Source organism: Strongyloides ratti, scaffold srae_chrx_scaffold0000006 (assembly GCF_001040885.1).
Source record: "Strongyloides ratti genome assembly S_ratti_ED321, scaffold srae_chrx_scaffold0000006".
Taxonomy (NCBI): Eukaryota; Metazoa; Nematoda; class Chromadorea; order Rhabditida; family Strongyloididae; genus Strongyloides; species Strongyloides ratti.
The window spans coordinates 187,144-208,611 of record NW_020171514.1 but is presented as its reverse complement, the minus strand read 5'-3'; the positions used below and the strand labels follow the sequence as shown (position 1 = coordinate 208,611).

At 21.2% G+C, this 21,468-nt stretch overlaps 5 protein-coding genes across 5 annotated transcripts; 2 read left to right on the top strand and 3 right to left on the bottom strand.

Annotated features, from left to right (window-relative positions):
- Positions 1-7,627: 7,627 nt before the first annotated feature.
- On the top strand, positions 7,628-8,869 carry SRAE_X000238500 (Hypothetical protein; the record flags this gene model as incomplete). Its single annotated transcript, XM_024645593.1, has 2 exons — positions 7,628-7,697; positions 7,833-8,869. 2 exons carry the CDS (start codon positions 7,628-7,630, stop codon positions 8,867-8,869), a joined length of 1,107 nt encoding a protein of 368 aa, XP_024499860.1.
- A 2,201-nt stretch (positions 8,870-11,070) lies between these two features.
- On the bottom strand, positions 11,071-11,591 carry SRAE_X000238400 (Globin family and Globin-like domain and Globin,structural domain-containing protein; the record flags this gene model as incomplete). The annotated part of the gene is made up of 2 exons (XM_024645592.1): positions 11,071-11,419; positions 11,458-11,591. 2 exons carry the CDS (start codon positions 11,589-11,591, stop codon positions 11,071-11,073), a joined length of 483 nt encoding a protein of 160 aa, XP_024499859.1.
- Positions 11,592-12,014: 423 nt separating this feature from the next.
- On the bottom strand, positions 12,015-14,015 carry SRAE_X000238300 (Sialin; the record flags this gene model as incomplete). Its single annotated transcript, XM_024645591.1, has 3 exons — positions 12,015-12,139; positions 12,182-13,461; positions 13,501-14,015. 3 exons carry the CDS (start codon positions 14,013-14,015, stop codon positions 12,015-12,017), a joined length of 1,920 nt encoding a protein of 639 aa, XP_024499858.1.
- Positions 14,016-15,304: 1,289 nt separating this feature from the next.
- SRAE_X000238200 (Hypothetical protein) lies at positions 15,305-17,065 on the top strand (the record flags this gene model as incomplete). The annotated part of the gene is made up of 4 exons (XM_024645590.1): positions 15,305-15,462; positions 15,523-15,796; positions 15,838-15,855; positions 17,063-17,065. 4 exons carry the CDS (start codon positions 15,305-15,307, stop codon positions 17,063-17,065), a joined length of 453 nt encoding a protein of 150 aa, XP_024499857.1.
- Positions 17,066-17,407: 342 nt separating this feature from the next.
- Positions 17,408-20,085, bottom strand: SRAE_X000238100 (Potassium channel subfamily K member 18; the record flags this gene model as incomplete). The annotated part of the gene is made up of 4 exons (XM_024645589.1): positions 17,408-17,557; positions 17,602-19,024; positions 19,102-19,620; positions 19,694-20,085. The coding sequence occupies 4 exons, from the start codon at positions 20,083-20,085 to the stop codon at positions 17,408-17,410; spliced, it is 2,484 nt and encodes an 827-aa protein (XP_024499856.1).
- Positions 20,086-21,468: the final 1,383 nt, after the last annotated feature.

Here is a 21,468-nt window from a genome sequence, read left to right as displayed (position 1 = left end):
TAATGAATATAGAAAAATTTGGAATATTAGAAAAATTGATAGATAGTATGATGGTTGATGAAAAGAAAATAAATATACATTTTAAGGACCTTAAAAAATCAATTATATGATTAAGAAGTACCTTTTTTCGTCAAAAAATATCTTCTTTTTTGTTGAAGTAGAATAAAAATAATAGTAAATTAAGGCAGAAACAGCAGCAAATTTGAAACAAAATGTGAAAACAAATAAGAATTATGAATAATTCTATAGATAATCCAATGTATTATTTTCAAGAAAAGACAGAAAAAAATCAATAGGAATAGATATTTTGAATAAATAAAGAATATAAATATGATAATACTGTCTTTCTCAAATTAATATTTTCCACTTATCGTTTCCAAAATCTAAATAATTCTTTCTAATTAAAATTTCAACATACTTTTTTTTCACATCTCTAATACTTGTTCATTCATAAAAAAAAAATATACATTTTCATATTCTTAATTGTTAAACTAGACTTCTATAGGTATTTTAGTAAAAATAAGGATTCTTGATAAAATAATATAAATTCTATTGGTTGAATTAATTAGTTAATACAGTTCAAAATAATTTCCCTTACTTCTCTTTAAACTATGGTAACCAGTATTTATATTAATTTGATAGATAAAACATCTAAAATTTCGCAATAAATATGGATAAAACATACTAAGTTATTCTATTCTTTTGATTCATAAACTAACTATCATACATAAACAACATCACTTTTGAAACATATATTATTATTCTGTCTAGTATTTACTTATGTCTCCAAATTGATGATGTAAAAAAAAAAATGAACATGTCAATTAAACATATTGATAACACTTGAAATTTTCACTAGCACAAGCAAAATACTTAAATAAACATTTTGAGACTATAATTTTGCGACATATCCCATATATACACACATAAATGGTTGAAAAATATTTTTGAAAAATAAATGAATGATAACATAATAATATTTGTCTAAAATAATCATCTGATTTTTTAAAAAAACATACAATATTTTTTTTAAATAACACATCTCTTTTATAAATGTACTACTTGATCCATATAAAAAAAAATCTTTGATGATATAAAGTGTTTCAATATGGAAATTTTCTTTTAGTCCCTATATAGTAAATTGTAATATCATAACACACACACTCTTATTTTGTTTAAAATTGTTTCTGAAGAATGAATATGATTAAAACTTAATAAAATGGACTCTCTCATACTTAAATTTGGTTATCATTAAATTTGTCATTTTTATGGAAACCATAAATTTTTTTTGATAAAACATTATATTTGAAATGTGGTAACAAATGTTTAGAGCCTTAAAGAGTTATAAATTTTCTTATCACATTATTAGTAAAAAAAAACATTTTGATACATTTAAAAGCATTTCGTGTGTACCTCTTTTTTTCTAACAAAATTATATTAAAAACTTTGAACATCGTTATTATTTTTGTTAACACAGTGTATATGGCTCTCTCTTTTTTTCTATATTTAAATTATGTGTAAAAATAACAGCAAGCAGGATTATAAAATATTGATAAAGAAGATTCAAAAATAACACAGGATAATTGAAAAAAATTCATGTATTGTAAAGAAAATGTTGAAACAATGTTTGAAGTTTGTATATTGGAAATATATAAAACTTGTTTGCCAATGTCATTGACCAGCAAAAACAAGAATCAAAAAAAAAGTATGAGAATATTTAAGGAATTATACATAATTGAATTTGATTGTAATTTTAATATTTATAATATAAATAATTATATAAGAATCATTGATTGTCCCTCATGCCTTAGATTTTCATGTGTAATGTGTTATAAGAAGTACGTTAATAGAAATGAATCATATAACAGTGAATTACAATTTTGAATATGGATTGTTGATTGAAATAATACCATGATAAGAAATTACATATATTGAAAAACTGTTTAACATATCTATACTTATTATCTAAAATACTATATAGAATATAATTTTCTACCTCATAATAAATTTTTTTTTCAGATTACAAAGTTGCTAGATATTAATTATTATCTTAGTGTATAGATATATCAATGATTTCTGGATCGTAATTTCATTATTTCCAATTCAATTTTAAATTGTATATTTCTCTCTCTTAACAGTAGATAAAAAGTAGATCATATAAGATAAATATTTAGATAAAAGAAAATCCCATGTAATTAATTGGCATGTATACTAACAGGAACATGAGGAATAACTTTTAAGCAGGAAACTTAATGTGATGTGATGGCACGGCCAAGCGTACCATTATATATGTATTTTCAGTATATCGTCATATACCTACTGATACATTAATGGCAGTCGTCCTGTACCAATTTCACATAAACATTATTACTATATTTAGAGTAATCATTTGTTGAAAACAGGAAAATAGATTTCATAATCGTATAAATAAATTTTTTACATAATTTTAAAATTTTTCCTTTTTTCTTTATCTCAATTTTCATATACTTTTTATAGTTATAATTATTTCTGCTGCCACGTCATATATTAAATTCGTATAATTAATTTTTTAAATGAATTATCTTATTATAATAATTTTGTCTTAATAATGCTTTTTTTTGGGGTTAAAAAATGTCATTCGTTAATTTTCTTTTCTTTCCAATTTCCCATATATTATCCATATCTTTTATATAAAAATTTAATCACACTATTCTTTAAGACATGTATGGCCAAGCGTATCATAAAAATATTATAGTTTGTATCGTCATACAACTAAGACAATTTTTATGACAGTCGTCCTATACATGTATCTCAACTTAATTTGTTTTTATCAATTATATGTTCGTTTATAGAAAAGAAATTTCATGTCATCGGGTTAACTTTTTTTTTTCATTATATATCCTATATACGTCATTTTATAAGAAAAATTTTTCATATTTTTAGATAAGAAATTTTTAGATTTTCATTAAAATATCTCTCTTTTTCTACAGTCTTCAAAAGTTCATTATGCATAACTTAACTTATCCTATGTACTGAGATATGGTATAATGACTTTCTCGCTACTTTTTGACAAGATATAAAAGTATACAAAATATCATTCAACTTCCTACTCTAAGTCCAGAAGATGTCAATTTCGTACACTTTTTTTTTCTAAGAAAAGGTTTGGTTGTATTTTTTTATATCTATAAATTTTTTTTGATTGTTTAATTAACAATTGTCTAAAGCAATAAAATCTTCTTTTGATTATTATCCATGTATTATTATGATACATATTGGGTATAAATTCACTTAAAAATATACAGCAGATAATTTTGATGTGGCATAATCTTATAGTCTTCTCAAGTAAAGATCTCAATTCTACATAAATATATATTATATTTTAAAAATAATCTCTCTCTTTCTAACATAAAAAAAAATTTTTTTTTTATTTTTTAAGGCTAATCCAACATTTTTCATTTCTTTATTGTTAATCATATATGAATTACATATGTATTCTTAACGCAATTTTCCCTCGTAAAATTGTAAAAATATTACCAAATTTTAATTGCAGAATTTTTAGATAAAATTTTTTAAGTTTTAAAACAAAATACTTCAAACATTTTAGTTTTATCCTCATTCTTGAAAAATTTAATTTTTCACATATTTTGAAAACATTTTTTTTTAATAATTTGTTAATTGATTTTGGTAATGTGAATAAAATAATTACGACAATATATTGTAAATGGGAGTGTAAAATAAAATCCGTTGATAGAAAAGTATAATACGCAATTGATTTATAACAAAATAATAGTAAATAATATACTAGCATCAAATGAAGTAAGTCGTTTTCTTTCATACTTAGTTACATTGTGAATTGGATAAAAATAAATTTTTCAGTAGTATATGGTAAAGTAATTTTTTCATAAATATTTTGATTATAGAAATAATATTAATGACATATAAAATGGTACAACAAAATGCCGATAAAATAATTGTCCAAATAATTTTCTCCACAATGATAATCAATTAATCAGAAGATGAATAAAATGTAAAATATGCAAAATGCACGGCCAAGCGTATCAAAATTTAAATATTGATATTTGATTTAAATATCTCACCAAAAAATGACAGTCGTCCTGTGCAAGGTGCTTCATATTATATTATATATAGGTATAAAAAATTATATTCATAATAATATTTTTAAGGTTAATGTTGAAATATATATTTTTTGGTTAAATTTTGTTTCAAATAAATGCATATGCGGAAATAAAATTGATAAATTTTTAGTGATTGTAATATAGTATATAAATTTTTTTCTAAATAGTTTGCTGATCTCTTTTAAAAATATCAAATTTCCCGTTGAAATGTTATGATTAACTGATAATAATAATTGGATATAATATGTGCATACAGTAAAGTTAAAAAAATGTCTCAAAATATTTGGAAACAAATTAAAGTATTTAAATATTTTGAATATATTATATATACTTTACGAAGTTTAAATCACAGTTCTTGATATTTATCTGATTATATGATTGATAGATAGTAACATCAATGAATGTTCAAAATTCACTATGGTAAAAAATAATTTCACCTGAATACTTCTAAAATCTAAAGAAATCCAATGATGTGATTATGATTTGTCTTAGATAATATGATATAAATAGAGAACTATCAAAAATGAGTAATGTTATCTTGTTGATATATATAAATGTTTAAATTGAATCATTTGAAAGTTGAATTATTTGAGTAATATACCATAATATTTCAGTGTCTTGAAATTCTTCACAACTATCTATATGTAGGATTTAAAGTAAAAACCGAAATTTTAAATGTTACAATATGCTCATGTAGTAGTATATGATCAAAATGATTAAACATAACATTGAAAAATTATACTACATTTCTAGTATCCTAGATCCAAATCTTCATAAACGTTAATTATACATTATAAAAATACATATTTTGATAAAGATATCTCTTACTTCCTGATAAGTAGGCAAAATTATTCAACATATGGTACTTAAAATGACAAGTTCTAATCAAACTCAACTTTCCAAATCATGTATATTTTAACACTATATGAATATAGAATTTGTCCCATAAGTTGTTCTGTATTTAATCTCCCAGAAAAAAAAAAGATGTATAACAGCTATCTACCATTAATTTTGTTTTTTTTTTAAACTAAAGAATACATAAAATAGGACATGAAATAAGTCCCTTATTAGTATTGTTCTAAGTAAACAGTAAAACGGCTATCAAAAATAAAATTGCAGTTAAAAACTTCAGAATGTTCTATATAGTGTACTTATAAACAATTGAATATGTCCTGTATCTGCGTTAATATCTTTGTCGGTAAACACTTTTTATACACGAGATTCAACTAACAATAAAATCACCCTTCTCTAAAATACAGCTGTTGTAGTATAGACAATTTAGTAATTTCTATTTAAAAAAGAAAGGTCATATGATAATAATAACTGCGACAAAGATGATAGCAGCGACGAAAATGATTAAAATTGCAGAGATACACATATTTAATGTCTCTGTGTATGCAAGTATGTTTAAATTTCTGTCAGCATTAAATTAAATTTTTACAGAGAACAAAAATAAAGTATATGATATGTCAAATTATACGTAATCATTTTGAAATAATTGATGATGACTGTGTCATGTGATATGAAGCAATAATTTTGAAATTCTTATTAAAATAAATTAACATTTCATGAAAAAAAGACTTTTTCGACAGGCAACATTTTAAAGAGAACAGCAAATGAAAATATGCTTATTTAAATTTTTCGTTGGTAAAAATTAAAATGTTGAATTACATATGAAGGTATAACATTTCGGCAATAATATAAAATTTCAGATAAAGTTATCAAATTTTCAAGATAAATGAAGTAAATTTAAAAAAAACTTAAGTAAGAAAATTTTTGTCATTGAATAAGAAAATGCCGTTTTTTCCACGATATTGATTTGAATAACTTCATTAAGATTGGCATTTATATAATTTATCTAAGCTACTGTTAGACTGTGTATCTAAAGGTAAAAAAAAAATGTTGTTAAAATGTCTCAAAAAAATACTAGTTTTTAAACATTATAAAAATTATTAAAGTCGTCTAATTTACTATTTTCATTTGTATAACAATTGATACAAATAATTATATATATAACATATAAATTTTTTTTTAAAACTTACATTAAATCCTCAGCAAAATTATTTCGAAAGAGAATGAAGTGTCAGATGAATTAAAAATTCTAAGATACAGTCCAATAATAGTACATTTGACTCTTATAGAAGGAATAACTAGTCGTCATAATAATGGAAAAATAAAATAAGAGAAAATTGACGACTAAACCTAACTAAAAATACAGAGTGAAAATAATGACGATATTTGTCCTTTATATAGGAAAATTTTATACACACAGAGAAAACAGAGACACATTATATTATATATGTGGGTTAAAATAAGACACATAGAATGTCAATAATGTTAGATACAAAATGTTATAACAAACTTATATATATATATATATATATATATATATATATATATATATATATATATATATATATAAAATTATATCTGTTGAGACATCTAACAATGCATACATCACATGACATATCAATAATAGTAATAGTGAATAATAATGTTTTATTGGAAAATATTGTTACACATGAATGAATATATTTCTAGATGTATATCATATGTTTCAATACAAAGAGATATGAAAAATTGTATATAAATATTAAAAATTTTTTAAATTATAAACGTCTTCCATAATACTGAGTATTACTTTTTTCTTTTTGGTTAAAAAAAAATTATAAAAGATTATTTATTAAGAGTGAGAAAAATTTGAAAATTAGATGCTGTTTTAAATTTGGTTTTTATAAAGATTGCGAGAACATTATAAAATAAAATTTACCATTTATTTAATATAATGTAAATTACTTTTCTTTAGAATTTTTTAATAATAATATTAATGATGTATAAACTTTTTTCTTAAAAAATCTTTTTAAGATTAATGTCATTTTTATTAAGTATGAGTATATTATATTACTATAAAATATTCAAATAAGTTTTATTATTTATTTTTAAATATTAAATCATAAAAATATATTTTTATAAATTATCTATCATTTGGTTTAATAAATATTTAATTATTTTTATTAAAGAAGTATATATGCATATTAATATTACTAATATATATATATAGTTAAACATTTCTATGTATTTTAAATAGTAAGTAATTTATTATAAATAGTTCTTTATAATATATAGATATATGATATCTAATAGTTATTAATTACTCTTTATTAACATTAATATGTATATATATATATCTATTTATTATAATAGGTGCAAAAGGAAGTTTCATTTATCTTTTTATTAATATCATTGTCATAATACTTCTCCCAAAAAGAATCTCTCAATTTGTATGCACATACTTTTTATCATTTTAATATCTCAACAAACTTTATACATGGTATATTATATATTTCTATAATATATATTTATGCCTTAAATCGTTTTTCCAATTTATTTTCCCATTTTTATAAAACTTTTTTTATTTATTTATCATATATTTATGCAATAATTATTTTATATAATAGGATCTATAATATAGAATGTTTTATTCTATTTTGTAGAGAAGCATATTAACAAATATGGTAAACTCATCTAGTAATCAAGGTGAATTTAAACAATCAGAAAATCTTCCAACTGTACCTTTTCCAGGTAATATTTATTATAGTTAATTCTTAATCATAAATTCAATTATATTTTAACATATTTAATATACATTGTCATTATATTTATTTTACGCCTTTATTTTTATCATTTTTTACATATAAGTTATAATTTTTTTTTAAGTAGAAAATAAACAATTAAAAAGTAATCAAATTAACACATCAGAATTTGGTTATAATATGGCAATGGAGAGTGAGAGTTTTGTTAATAGTATATCTGAAATATCTAGAAATCAACGTGCTGGTTGGCTTCGTCAAGGAAATAAAATTATTAGATTTGCTAGTGTTAGACCATTTGATGAGACTTTTTCAACAAATACAACTCCCTCAAATAGTTTAGAGAGTGATGAAGGTCGTGCATATGAGTACCCTGAAAGATTAGAGGATAGTGGACAAAATTATAATAGTAGTAATAATACAAACTATTATCAAAATGGACCAATTTATCAACAACCATTTTCTGATAATCGTTTGCCCATACCCCCAATTCAACCACCACCTCATTTTGTAAATGGATTTTCACGTCCACAATTTAATAATGTTACAAATGTACCAGTAATTCAGCAAACTACGTTTTCCCAACCACAAATATTACCTGGACATTTAAATTATCCACCCTTTCCATCATTCCCACCATTTCCACCGTTTCCCCCATTTCCATCATTACAATACATCATGCCACAAGTTGGTAACACTACGTTTCCAACATTTGTAGGATATTCATGTTACCCAACAACAATAATTGATCATACTGTTACAAGAAGAATCTTCAATCCTCCATCAAATCCAATTATAACTATTAATAGTAATACAAATCATAGCCATCAACAATCTCAATCATTTTCTCAGGGATATCAACAAAATTCAGGTATTCCACTTCATTCACAACAAAATGTTGAACGTACAATAATATCTACAAATATAAATTCTAATAATAATAATAATAACGGTACAATTTATAATAATATTCAGGAACACAATTCATCAAACATTAATAATTTATCATTAAATGAAAATGATAATATTCAACGAGAAGATGAAGTAGTGTCATCAGGTGACACACAAATTGATGTAGATGATAACGAAGAGATTATTGTCTCAAACATTTCTCCAAGTATTAATGTATCACAAGAAAATGTCCCAAATCATCGTGATATATAAGTGAAGTAAATTTTATAAGACTGGTAATAAGAATTGATCATATTATGATCTCAAATCCAATACCGGTTTATTTAGAAAAATTTTAATTAATGACATTATTTTTATATATTTATTTTTTTTTTCTTATTTATTATTATTATTTTTCTTAACATCTTTTAACCGTTATAATCTTAAAAGAAAATATTATAGTAATTATTACCTTTAAATATAATATCAAATACTCCACTTTTATATTGTATTATTTTATATTACATAAGAAAATTTACATTGTGCCTTTCTTTAGGATCATAATTTTAATCACATGTAAAAAGAATATATGACTATTAAAAATAAAATGATAAATTTTTTTCTTTTTTGTATGATGTTTTATTTTATAGATATGTATATATGTACTTTTATAATATTATATTTTATTTGTAATATTTAATTGATAATAATAAAAAAAAAGATTCTTTTCTTAGTATTGATGCTATTTTTAAAATTATTTTATTTGATTATTGATGTTTAATAAAAAAGAATAAAAGAAGAATAATATTTGTTTCATGATGATGGAAAAAAAAATATAATGTATTAAAAATATAATACAAAACAAATTTCCATGACACTATAATACATCATATTAATAACTTTATTAAATTATATTGCGTGATTTTTAATAAAATAAAAAAAGATCAAAACTTTAAATTTTATTTTAAAAATGGAATTTATTTTATTTAAAATAATTGTTACATATCTTAGAAAGAATTTATTTAACAAAAAAAATGTACTTTTATTTTATAAAATAACATGATCGCTAAGAAAGTAATTCATGATTTCAGTATTATAATCTTTGTTTTATTATAAAAATTATTTTAAAGTATTTAACTAATAAATTAAAAGTAAATAAATTATTTTTTTTAATATTACTAGTAAAGAGATAGAAATTATTAGGCAGTTGCTAATTGATGTACATTTCATTGTTAAATAGAATGTTGTTTTTTTTTTAACTTATAACTTTATTGGTTTATGTTATCATTATATTTCAAATAAAATATAATAGCAGGAAGGATGACATAAAAAGTAAAAAAAAAAATGTAAGTTATTTAGTGCGCATAATTTTTCATATGATAAAGTGGTCATAAAATATATACAATATTTGTATAGGTATCATGAATTATGTATTCGTTAATTATCCTTTTTTTAAAATTAAGTAAAAAAGAAAAATGAAAATACATTTTTAAGTATTTTTGTACCTTAAAAGAATTACCAATAAGTAATGAATTTTTTTTTTGATTTTTTACCAGTATAATAATTGACATATTTAATATGAGAAATTTTTACCACTTTATTAATTACTTTTTTTTGCCTTAAAATAATTTTTTTTTACTTAGTAATTGAATATTATAAGGTCATCTTAATACATATTAAGATATATTTATGGAAATTTATTGCTTAAATTGTAAAAGAATAATTAATTAATTTTATTCCGATATTTTTAATAAAAATTATTATTATATTGTAATTTATAAATTATATTTTTTCTAAGTAAATAATGTCTTCTAAGAAGTTTTGCTCTCAAATATTTAAATATTAAAAAGGGAAAAGAAGTTAAGTTATTTGATTAAATATTATTTAAGTTGGTTTTTTTTTGTGTTATACTAAAAATGTATTTTATGATAATTTTGCAAGAAATCCTTATTTTAAGGATAAGTGTTAAAACATATGAATTGATAAATTATTATACTTGTCTTCTTCCTTTTAGTTAAATATTTTTATAACATCATATTTAATATTAAATAGATGTTTTTAGTCATTTCAGAATGGGTAGTTAAATCTTAAAATTTTACAACTATATAAAGTATGGATTATAATGTTTACTTTATTATTTATAACAATATATTATTTGGGATGAAAAAAACATTACTAACTTTATTAATAAGAAAAATAAAATGGTATTAACTTATTTTTTAAACTAAAGAACAGAATAAAGAATTAATTTTTTTTCTGATTTTTATTTTTTTAAAAATGTAGAAAAATCTTTTTATATATAAACATAATAAATTGTTCTCATAAAAAGGTATATATTAGTTTATGATAATTAATTTTAAAAATAACACTATTTATTTGTTTATTAAAACTTATTAATTTATTAGAAGAAAAAAGTTGTTAAACTAATAATAATAAGTATTTTAATGATATAAAAAAAAAACTATTTAAAATACTTAATATTCAACCAAGGTTCCAAGAACGTCATAAAATGATTCCCATGCTTCCATAATTGCATATTTCTCATCTGGTTCACCTTTTTCTTCCATTAAAATATCTGTTATCAAATGAACCATTGCAAAAAAATGTTCTTTTTTTAATCCCCATGATTTATGTTGATTGGCTGTTGAATGAATCATTAGTATCATCATCTCTTGATCATCCATTGTTCTTATAACTCTTTCTAAACCAAAAACAAATGTTGTAGCATGTTTCCATAATAAAGGTGTTTGTGATAACTCTTCATCAGACATATTTTTAAATTGACTCCATACATTTTTGTAGTCAGGATACTCTTTAAACATTCTAAAAATAAATTTAATAATAAATAAATAAAGACTAACCTTAAGAAAATATTATGAGCATTTGGGACACCATTTTTTTTGAATATTTCAAATGAACTTTTAATTACTTTACGATGGTTTTCTGTTAATTTTGTTAAAATAACACTTCTAAAAGATGACTTATGTCTAAACATTTTTAATGATTGTCTAAAAAAAAAAAGACAAAAATATAATGATATAAAAAAAGTTTTATTTTATTATAATAGAAAAAAAAATTTTTATAAAGTAAGAAAATTATTAATATGATTGAAAGTTTCAATTTTAAGTTATTTTTATAAAACTTTTTTCTTAATGATATTTTTAAGATAAGATATAAAAAACGGAAATCGTCCATTTACTTTGAATTTATTCCTATTTATATTTAAATATTATATATATATATATGTTTAATAAATAACTAAAAATTAAAAAGTAGTTACAAAACATTTATTAAATATTTACAGAGGAGGGAAAATAAAAGGCATTATAAAGTAATAAACAATTAAATATATATTTTTTAATTTATGTATACTTATATAAACATATATCTTTGTATAATATAATTTCTTTTTCTTTTTTTAACAGTTAGAAGAATTAGTATGTGACGTTTTTTTTTCATTTTTTAAATTTATTTTATCATTGTTATTTTTAGTAATTTTATTTTGATTTTTTTTGTCAATATCTTCTTCACTATCATTATGGCCTATTATAATATTAATTTTTTTTGTGTTTTTTTTCACCATACTTATGGAACGAATTAGACGTGGTACATTCCATATTGGAGGCGGTATTATGGTATTTGTAGAAGCTTTTCCTTTAACTGGTGCAGCCCAAATTTGACGACGATCCTCACCCCAAATAGTAAAAAATATAATTGGTAATGCGGCAACAATACTAGATATATAAAAAACTTGCGTCCATTCCTCAATTGTTCCATGTTGGACAATGTATTTTGTTAATATTTTATTACCAATACTAAACCATGCAACACCAAAAAAACTTAATCCTGTTATAACACCAGAAAATGGTGGTGCTAATTGTAGGAGAGCTGTCATTACACCAGGAGTATGTAATCCAGCAAAAGCCATTGCTGAACATAACATTCCAACAGCCATAAATGCATGATCTTTATCAAATGATGGTACTAAAAAAACACTAACAGATAAACCTGCTGATCCAATAGCATTAAAAATTTTACAAATTTTTGTTCTATCAAAACCAAAACGTGTATTAAGATATGATGATAAACTTGATGATGCCATTTTACTAATAAATAAACATAATATTGGTATAGTTGAAATGAAACCATTTTTAGTTGGGGCAAATTTTAATATATCTCTCATATAATTTGGTAAAAATTGTAACATTATAACTAATGGATATTCATGACATATTAATCCACCTATTCCAACCCATAATGGAATAGATGTTAACATATCTTTCCATGGTACTTTTCTTCTAGTTGTTCTTTTACCAATACATTCTGTTGCAATATGACTTTCAATAAATAATCTTTCTTTTTTTGAGATACAATATTGTTTTTTTGGTTTATCAGCTCCCATTGGAAGCCAAAATATAATAACTAAACCTGATATAAAAGCTGAAAGATAAAAAATTGCTGGCCATCCACCATGTAAATCTTTTCTGGTACATAAATAACCAGCTGTAGGTAATATAAACAATGTTCCAATTTGCCTTCCACCAGTAATTATACCAATTGCTGCTGCACGTTCATGTCTAGGAAACCATCTTGTTATTAATGAATTAACAGCTGGTGAGATACATGCATCAGCAGCACCAACAGTTAATCTTGCGGCAACGGCATACAAATAACTTTTACTTGCAAATAAGGGTAAAACAATATTTCCTATTAAACATAGAACAAGACCACAACCAACCATCCATTTTCCACTAATACGATCAGACCAAAGACCGGTTAATATCATTAAAAGAGCACCAGCATTTTGTGCTGCAAGAACAATACCTTCTTGTTCAGATTGCCATTCTAAATCACCAGTTTCATTACTAAAAGGGCATTTAATCATACATATTAAAGCAACAGACATATTTGATGAACTTATTGAAATACATATAAAACAACAACATAATAAAGCTGCAATAAATATTCTCATTGAAGGAAATAATGGTGTTGATGGTGTTATATTATCTTTATCTTCATTATAATTATTATCACTATTTTTTACTTCTTCATTATCATTATATGAATCGTTTCTTGAATTAGTATTATCATTGTAACAAGCAAATTTACCTGACAATGACGAGATTCTATTTAAACTTAATTGTGATGAAGAATTTTCAAGGTCAATTCTCATTATAGGTGATTTAATAGGATGACAATCTGAATAATTATTTAATTTTGAGGAACTTTTTGTAATATTATTAAGATGACGATACGTTGTTGTAGATCTTGGTAAATTATAATTATTAGTTTCATTTAATTTTTTTAAATTTTGTACAGAATGAGATTTAAATGTTGGTTTTAATGAAAAATATGCTGTTTCTTGTTTGCCAATTTTACGATTATTTATAATATGATCATCGTTTTCTGCTTTTTCCATATTATTTAAAAAAATATGTCCTATATTATATAATATATATTATGTAAAAATAAAAATAAAAAAAAAAAAAATATATATATATATATATAATTGAAATTATTAGAAAAAAAAATAGTGTAAAGTAATTATAAATGATGAGTAGGAAAAAGTTTAGTAATTAAAATAAATGATTTTAAAAATTTTTATTATAATAAATTAAAAACCTAACCTTAAAGTTATAAATTAAAATATTATTTATAATTTGTAAGAATAAAACCATATTTAATATAAATAAAAGAAAAATTAATAAATAAAAAAAAATTAAATATATTTTAATTAATAATATTTAATAAAAAAGATAAATATAAATAAAATTTAACGACACATATTAATAAAAATCATCCTTATTTAGTGAAATTTTTTTTATCTATAAAATAATTATAACAAAGTAAATGATTATAACAAAAATCTACAAAAATAGTATAACATATATAATAAAATAATGAATATGGAAAGAAGTAGTGTATCTTTTGCTATAATAATAAAAATAACATTAAATTTTACCTAATGATTGATCTTTATGGCATATATTATATATAAATTTTAAATAGAAATTATTTAATAAAGTAATTATATAGTAACTATATAATATAAAATTTCTTAAAATTTATGTAGTAGTTACTAAAAAAATTTTTTTAAATAGTAGCTTTATTTTATATATGTGTATATAAAATCATATTGATCTAATAATTATATATATGTTTTAGTAATTTATAAATGACTTAATTAAATTTTCTTGATTTAATATGACAGTATATAAGTATATTTTAAATTATATTTTTTTACTACATTTCCAGTTCGATGAATTTAATATATTCTTATTATATAATTGTATTAAAGGATAAGTTATCACAGTCATGTTATTTTTTATATTTAAAATTAATAAAAAAATGTTAATGTACTTATTTTATAGTATTATTTTATATAAAAAAAAAACTTTTAATAACATGTTAAATAAAAAAACATTGTTTAAAAAAAACTTTTGTTATCACTACAAAAAAAATTGACATTCAACTATTAATGACAGTTGGATGGTTATTATAAAATAATAAATCTCTGCATGTTAGAAAATGTGTTATTGTTTAAAAAAAGGTGTTTTACAAAAGATATATAAAAAAATAATGACAAAATTATCATAATTAATTTTTAAAACAAATATATATATATATAGCTTTTTATATCATATAAAATAAAGAAAACTTTAATAAAAATATATATATATTTTTTTTTGTTTCAATATTGTTATAAAAATGAGATTTGGATATAATAATAATATAAATATTTCTAAAAATATATCTAAAACATGGATAAATAAAAATGTAGAATTAATTAAAAAAATATTATATGATAACAAAGGAATAAAATTTCTACGTCGTTGGTTTAAAAAAAGAGTTGATTTTAGAAATAGGTAAAATATTTATTAATCTTTCTATTTAAAATCATTTTAAAAAAAAAAATTAAATTTTAGAATAAAATTAAATCATTTAAAATTGGAGCCATTATGTTGTTTACAATCATGTCTTATTCGTGAAGGATGCCTAACGATTGCTATATTTGAAGGAATCATTATTATAATCCTATTTATAACATTATTTTTAAATTATCAAGATAATGAACAAAAGATAGATATAAAAATATTTGAAGAAATTTCTATTCATGGATTAGAAAGTTTTAAAAATATTAACAAATTATTTTTTCTTGTTTTTAAGATATTTATTATTATTCTATTAATTTATAATATTGTAAGTTGTTGATTAATATAATTTTTATTAATTTATTATAGATATCAATAATATTTCTGGTAATACTTTTGATTGGACTTTACACATTTTCAAAAAAACAATTAGATTATTTTACTTTTTATTCATATTTTACAATAATTTTTACTGTAATATTTTATTTTGTTTTAATCATTTTTATAATTATTAAGCAAAAAAATTATTGGAATGGAAAAAAAATTTTTCTTTTTATTATACTTATTACTAAATTTATTTTACATCTTTGGTCTGTAAGTGTAACTAAAAGATGTTCACAATTTTTTAATATGATACAAGTATTTGTTGAGATGGCAGAAAAAAATTATCCATAGTAAAATATTATTATTACTATAACAAATTATTATTTTGTTGATAATAAATTTTGATGATAATTATTATTAAAGTAATGACATGTGTTTTTAACAAAAAAAAAAAATTTTTTTTATTTTATTTTAAACTATATTATTAAAGCTTTCTTAAATATATAATTATAATGTGATAATTTATTTTCTTAAGTTATAAAAAAATATACAATTAAAAAGATTTATTATTTAACATTGACCAATCAAATGATTTTATTGAATAAACTTATTATTGTTAATATATTTTTATTCGTAAAGTAATTTTGGTAAATCAAATAAATATTTTATTTAAAATAAACACTTGCCATATAGTATATGGAATAAATATTAAAATAAATTGTTTTATCAAAGATACCTAGTGTTAAATAAATTACTTTACTTTTAAATATAATAAAAATTTGTTATAAGATGATAAAAGTATTTGAGTAATTGATTTATTATAAATAATCAAAATATATAAAGATGTTTAAGAAGCTATATATATAAATCAAAAAAATAATAAAGTATGTAGTACCTCAAAAATATACCTTACTTTTCTAACTATGATTTTTATTAAAAATTAGAATGTTAAAATTTGATTTATTTGTAATAAATTTAATCCATATTAGATGATGTATTATTAAAATTTTGTATAATTTTATTTTAAATAATTATAATTAAAAAAAATGTTTATATATTAGTTCATTATTATTTTATATTTCATGATAACAATATTCTTGAAAGTCCTTAGAAAATCTGTTAGAAACATAAGATACTATTTTTCATATTTCTTGATTTATCCATTTTTGCTCTTAAATTATTATTTAATGTTTTGATTAATTCAAAAAAAAAAAACAATTTCAAAAAAATTATTATTTATCCAACATTTTATATTATTATTTTTTTTTAGTAGGTTTTAAATAATATTGTTTTTTTTTATGCAAAAACAAAAATAATTTGAAGTAATTTAATTTTTTAATTACAATTTTATAAAGTAAAAATAGATGACTTTGATTTATACACCATTTAATGTAGAATAAAATTTTGATAAGATGATTTCAATCATATATCTTTAGCTTTTCTCGAACCCAATGTAAGATGGAGGATATTTTTGAGACACTCTGTAAATTATTTTTGTGATCAAACATTTGATAAGTGAGTAAAATGCCATTTAATTTGTTTCCTTTTCTCATTAAATAACTGAAGGTATTTTTCATTTTATTGGACGTTAACTATTTTTAATATGATTGTCCAGTTATTTTGATTTTCTTCTTTCATATCCTTGTTTCGTGTGTCTTTTGGTAGTACGATCAAACATTTTTAATAGTTCTTTAACAGGCCGTTGTTTCTCAGCATGTAAACCATCAATTGGATCCCAATCTAGTTTTTCCATTGACGATTCATCCTAAAAAAATATATATATTAGGTTAAAAAAAATTAACTACTTACTCGAAATGATTCAGAACTAAGAGAACTTGAACTAGGTGGTTCTTCTGAAATTTTTACACTAGGAATTGGTAATTTATTTTTAAAAATATGAAATGTCATCTTCCTACGTGGTTTTGTTATTTTTTTGGGTTTTCGTTTTAATCGTGTAGGTGTATCTGTTTGCATCTCTGTATTAATAACATCTTTATCTAATGTTTGAATAGAAGTATCACTTAAATTTGCTACATCAGTTTGAGTTTCAACAACTAAATTTTGAATAGCCATTGTTTGTATTTCTTCATCATTAGATAAAATATCATCTGTTTGTAATGACGCTTCATTACATATTTTTATATCAGTCATTGTATCACTATTTATTACTTCAAATTTAATCGTTTGAATTTCTTGATCCTCTTGGATAACAGTTTCACATTGTGTAAATGTATCTAATATATCTTTTTCTTCAACATCAGTTTGATTACCTGACTCTTCAAGTATAGTGGTTATTGTTTGTTGTGAATTATCAATAAAATTTTTTTCAACTGTTTGTGATGACGATTCAACACATATAACAGTGGGACTAATTGTAAATTTACTAGTAGTTTCAACATTAGCAGGATCACTTTCTTTAACAATTGCATCAAAAAGATCATTTACTAAATTTGGTTCAAGATCTTGAATTTTTAATATTTTTGGCATTCCACTTTTTTCATCGATATCCTCGAGAATTAATGGAATTTCATACCCATTATCTTTAGCTTCTTCTTTAACAGTTTCTAAAACATGTTTTCTTTTTTCAGCTGAAATTAATGGCATTAAATATTTTGCCGCTTTATTACTTCCCCATGATTTCATTAATCCCATTGAAGCATCTGTATGATTACCATTTTCTGCCATTTTATTTGTATATTCAATAAGTAACTTTAGCAATAGTCGTTTGTATAAATCTTCAATAGCTCCTTGAATAACATTTATACACATTGAAACTAATGATAAGCCAATTATTACAAAAACAAAACACAATACCATCATATCTTTTCTCTTAACAGATAAATCTCCAAGACCAATTGTTGATAAACTAATAAACATAAAATAACAACTTTCACCATATGTCCAATCTTTTTCCCATAATTTAAATAATAATGCACAAAGAAATATCCATCCAATAGTTACAGTTAATGCAACCATAACATGCATTCTTGGTGGTGGAGCACCTAAATCTTCTAAATCTTCATCATCAAATATTTCTAAGTCATCATCTCTTTTTTCTAAATCATTTTCTTCTATTGTAATAGCTGTATCTATAGATGGTCTTATACAGAAAATTGGTATAACAGTATTTTCATTTTGTGTTAATTCAATGATCTCTGGATTTTTATCATCAATTTCCTTATCTATGGCTCCTTTAGAACTAACAGATAATCTTAATGATAAATCATTAGGCCTAAAATTTTATTATAATTATGAATTGATTTAAATAATTTGTTAAATAATATTTTAAAATAAAAAAAATATACATACGTTGCTAAAGAACACTTATGACTTATTATTTCATTGTAAATTTTCGTTTCAGCATTATTATTATTATTTGTTGTCTCTTCTTGTTCTATTATATCACAAACATTATCTTTATTTTTTTTATGACATAATTTTAAAAATATTATATTATATATCTCTGAAAACCAATCTAAGACTTCATTAATTGTTGTATAAAGAAATTTTCCTAGATCACTTAATGTTACAAGCATTAACGGTATGCCAAACATTGCATAAACAATTGTTAAAATTCTGCCCCATGTTGTTTCACAAGCAATATCACCATAACCAATTGTTGTAAATATTGTTCCTGAAAAATACATTGCTGATGACCATGTCCATATTGGATCAATATTAAAATCAACATCTATTTCATTATGAAAATTTACAATTGCATCATTAATTTCTTTTCGTCGTTGAGAAGAATTCCTTAATGTTCTATCCTGAAATATTTCATCCACTCTTTTTAAAAAATAAAGTTTTTCTCTTTTATAATTTTGATATCTAAAAAAGATAAATATATTAAAAATTAAATTATTTGTAATAAAAAAAAAAAAGTAATAATAATAAAACTTACATCTCTAATTTTTTTTGATTACTATTACCACTTTCTATCCATAAAAATAAAGCTGCACCAGCAATCATATAAAGTGTTACAAATATTAATGGTGTAAGATATTTTAAATGTCTTTTTCTATAAATTGTTTTAAATGCTTGTAAAATATTAGAGGGTGACAAACGTTCCTTCCATGTTAATTTTGTTTTTTCATGTAATGTTTTTTTAAGAGCATGAATATGACTGGCAAGAGATAAATTAATTTTTTCACTTCCAATAGATTCATCCTTTCTAATAGGTGGCCTATTATTTGTTGCTAAATTAGCAGAAAGTTTTGAAAGTCTTCTTTGTTGTGATCCTGTTAATCTACTACTTGATGGATGATGTGAGGAAGATTTAAAAAGTATTGGCATGGCACTTCTTAAAAAAATATATATATTATTATTAATTTTATAATATAAAAAAAAGTCAGGAAAAAAATAATAAAATAAAAAATAAAATAAAAAGCATTATAATAATTAAGAATAAATGATAATGACTAATAAGATAAAAGATTTAGGTGTAAATAAGTTACAAAAAAAATCTAATTATAATAATTTATAAAAGAACAATATTTATTGACAATAGGGTAGTGTAACTTAATAGCTACTAAAGTTATTATTAAAATATCTAATGCGTATAACCTATTTATTCACCTTTATCTTTTTTAAAGAATGTTATTTTTTTTTAGATATATTCTAGTAAAATATTAACATTTTATTATGTTATAGCCGAAGGGCGGTTTTATAATAATATATATATAAATATACTTTACTTTTTTCTAACTAACCTTTATTAATTTTTGATTATACACAAACATACAAATTAACAAATGTATCTTAACACCAGATTAAAATAATCTTTCTAATCACAACCTGAATATATCAAATGTTTATAATTCTTAATCGACTTTTTGCCACCATTAAAACTTTGATCAACAAAAGACAAGAGGATTGCTATTAATTAAAGAAAATACAATTTTATAAATAAAATCCATATTGTAATAATATGACATCTATAATAATCATGATTGATACCTCTTTAAAATTCCTTCATATTATTTATATACTATTTGCCATTATATTTCTTAATTTTTTTCTTTATGTTATTTGATTTTTTTTTTTTTATAAATTTTATAAGAAAAAAAAAGATCACAAAGTTGATTATTTAAAAAATTAAATTGTTTTTTTAATATAATATATGATTAAAAATATTTTTTTTACTTTATATATTAATAAAATGTGATCAGCATTTATATCATTATTTTTCTGTTTTGTCTGTTATATGGTAATAAGAATGTTTTAAATAACTTTACTTTTATTACAACATTTGATAAATTAATATTAAATAGCCTCTTCAAGCTTATAAAACATTATTGTTGGAGGTGGATAATATATCAAAATGACAATATATTGTCTAATGAATAAAATTATACTTTTAATAATAACAAAAGATTATTTTTAAATTTCTATTAAAATATATGTTAAAAGCAGACAAGAATATCTTTTTTGCACTTTTATAAATAACCTTAAGATATAGATACTTACACATATATTTAATATATACTACATTAAAATTACCTTATCTTTGGTAATAAATGTAAAGATATTCTTCAAAATATATCATTTTTATCAAAAAGAATAAATATTAGTTTTATAATTGTAATAAAATCTACATGTCATTTCTTTTAAAAATCTATATTTTTCTTAATATTATTATTTTTATTACAACAATTCTTACTGTTACAGTAAAAATAA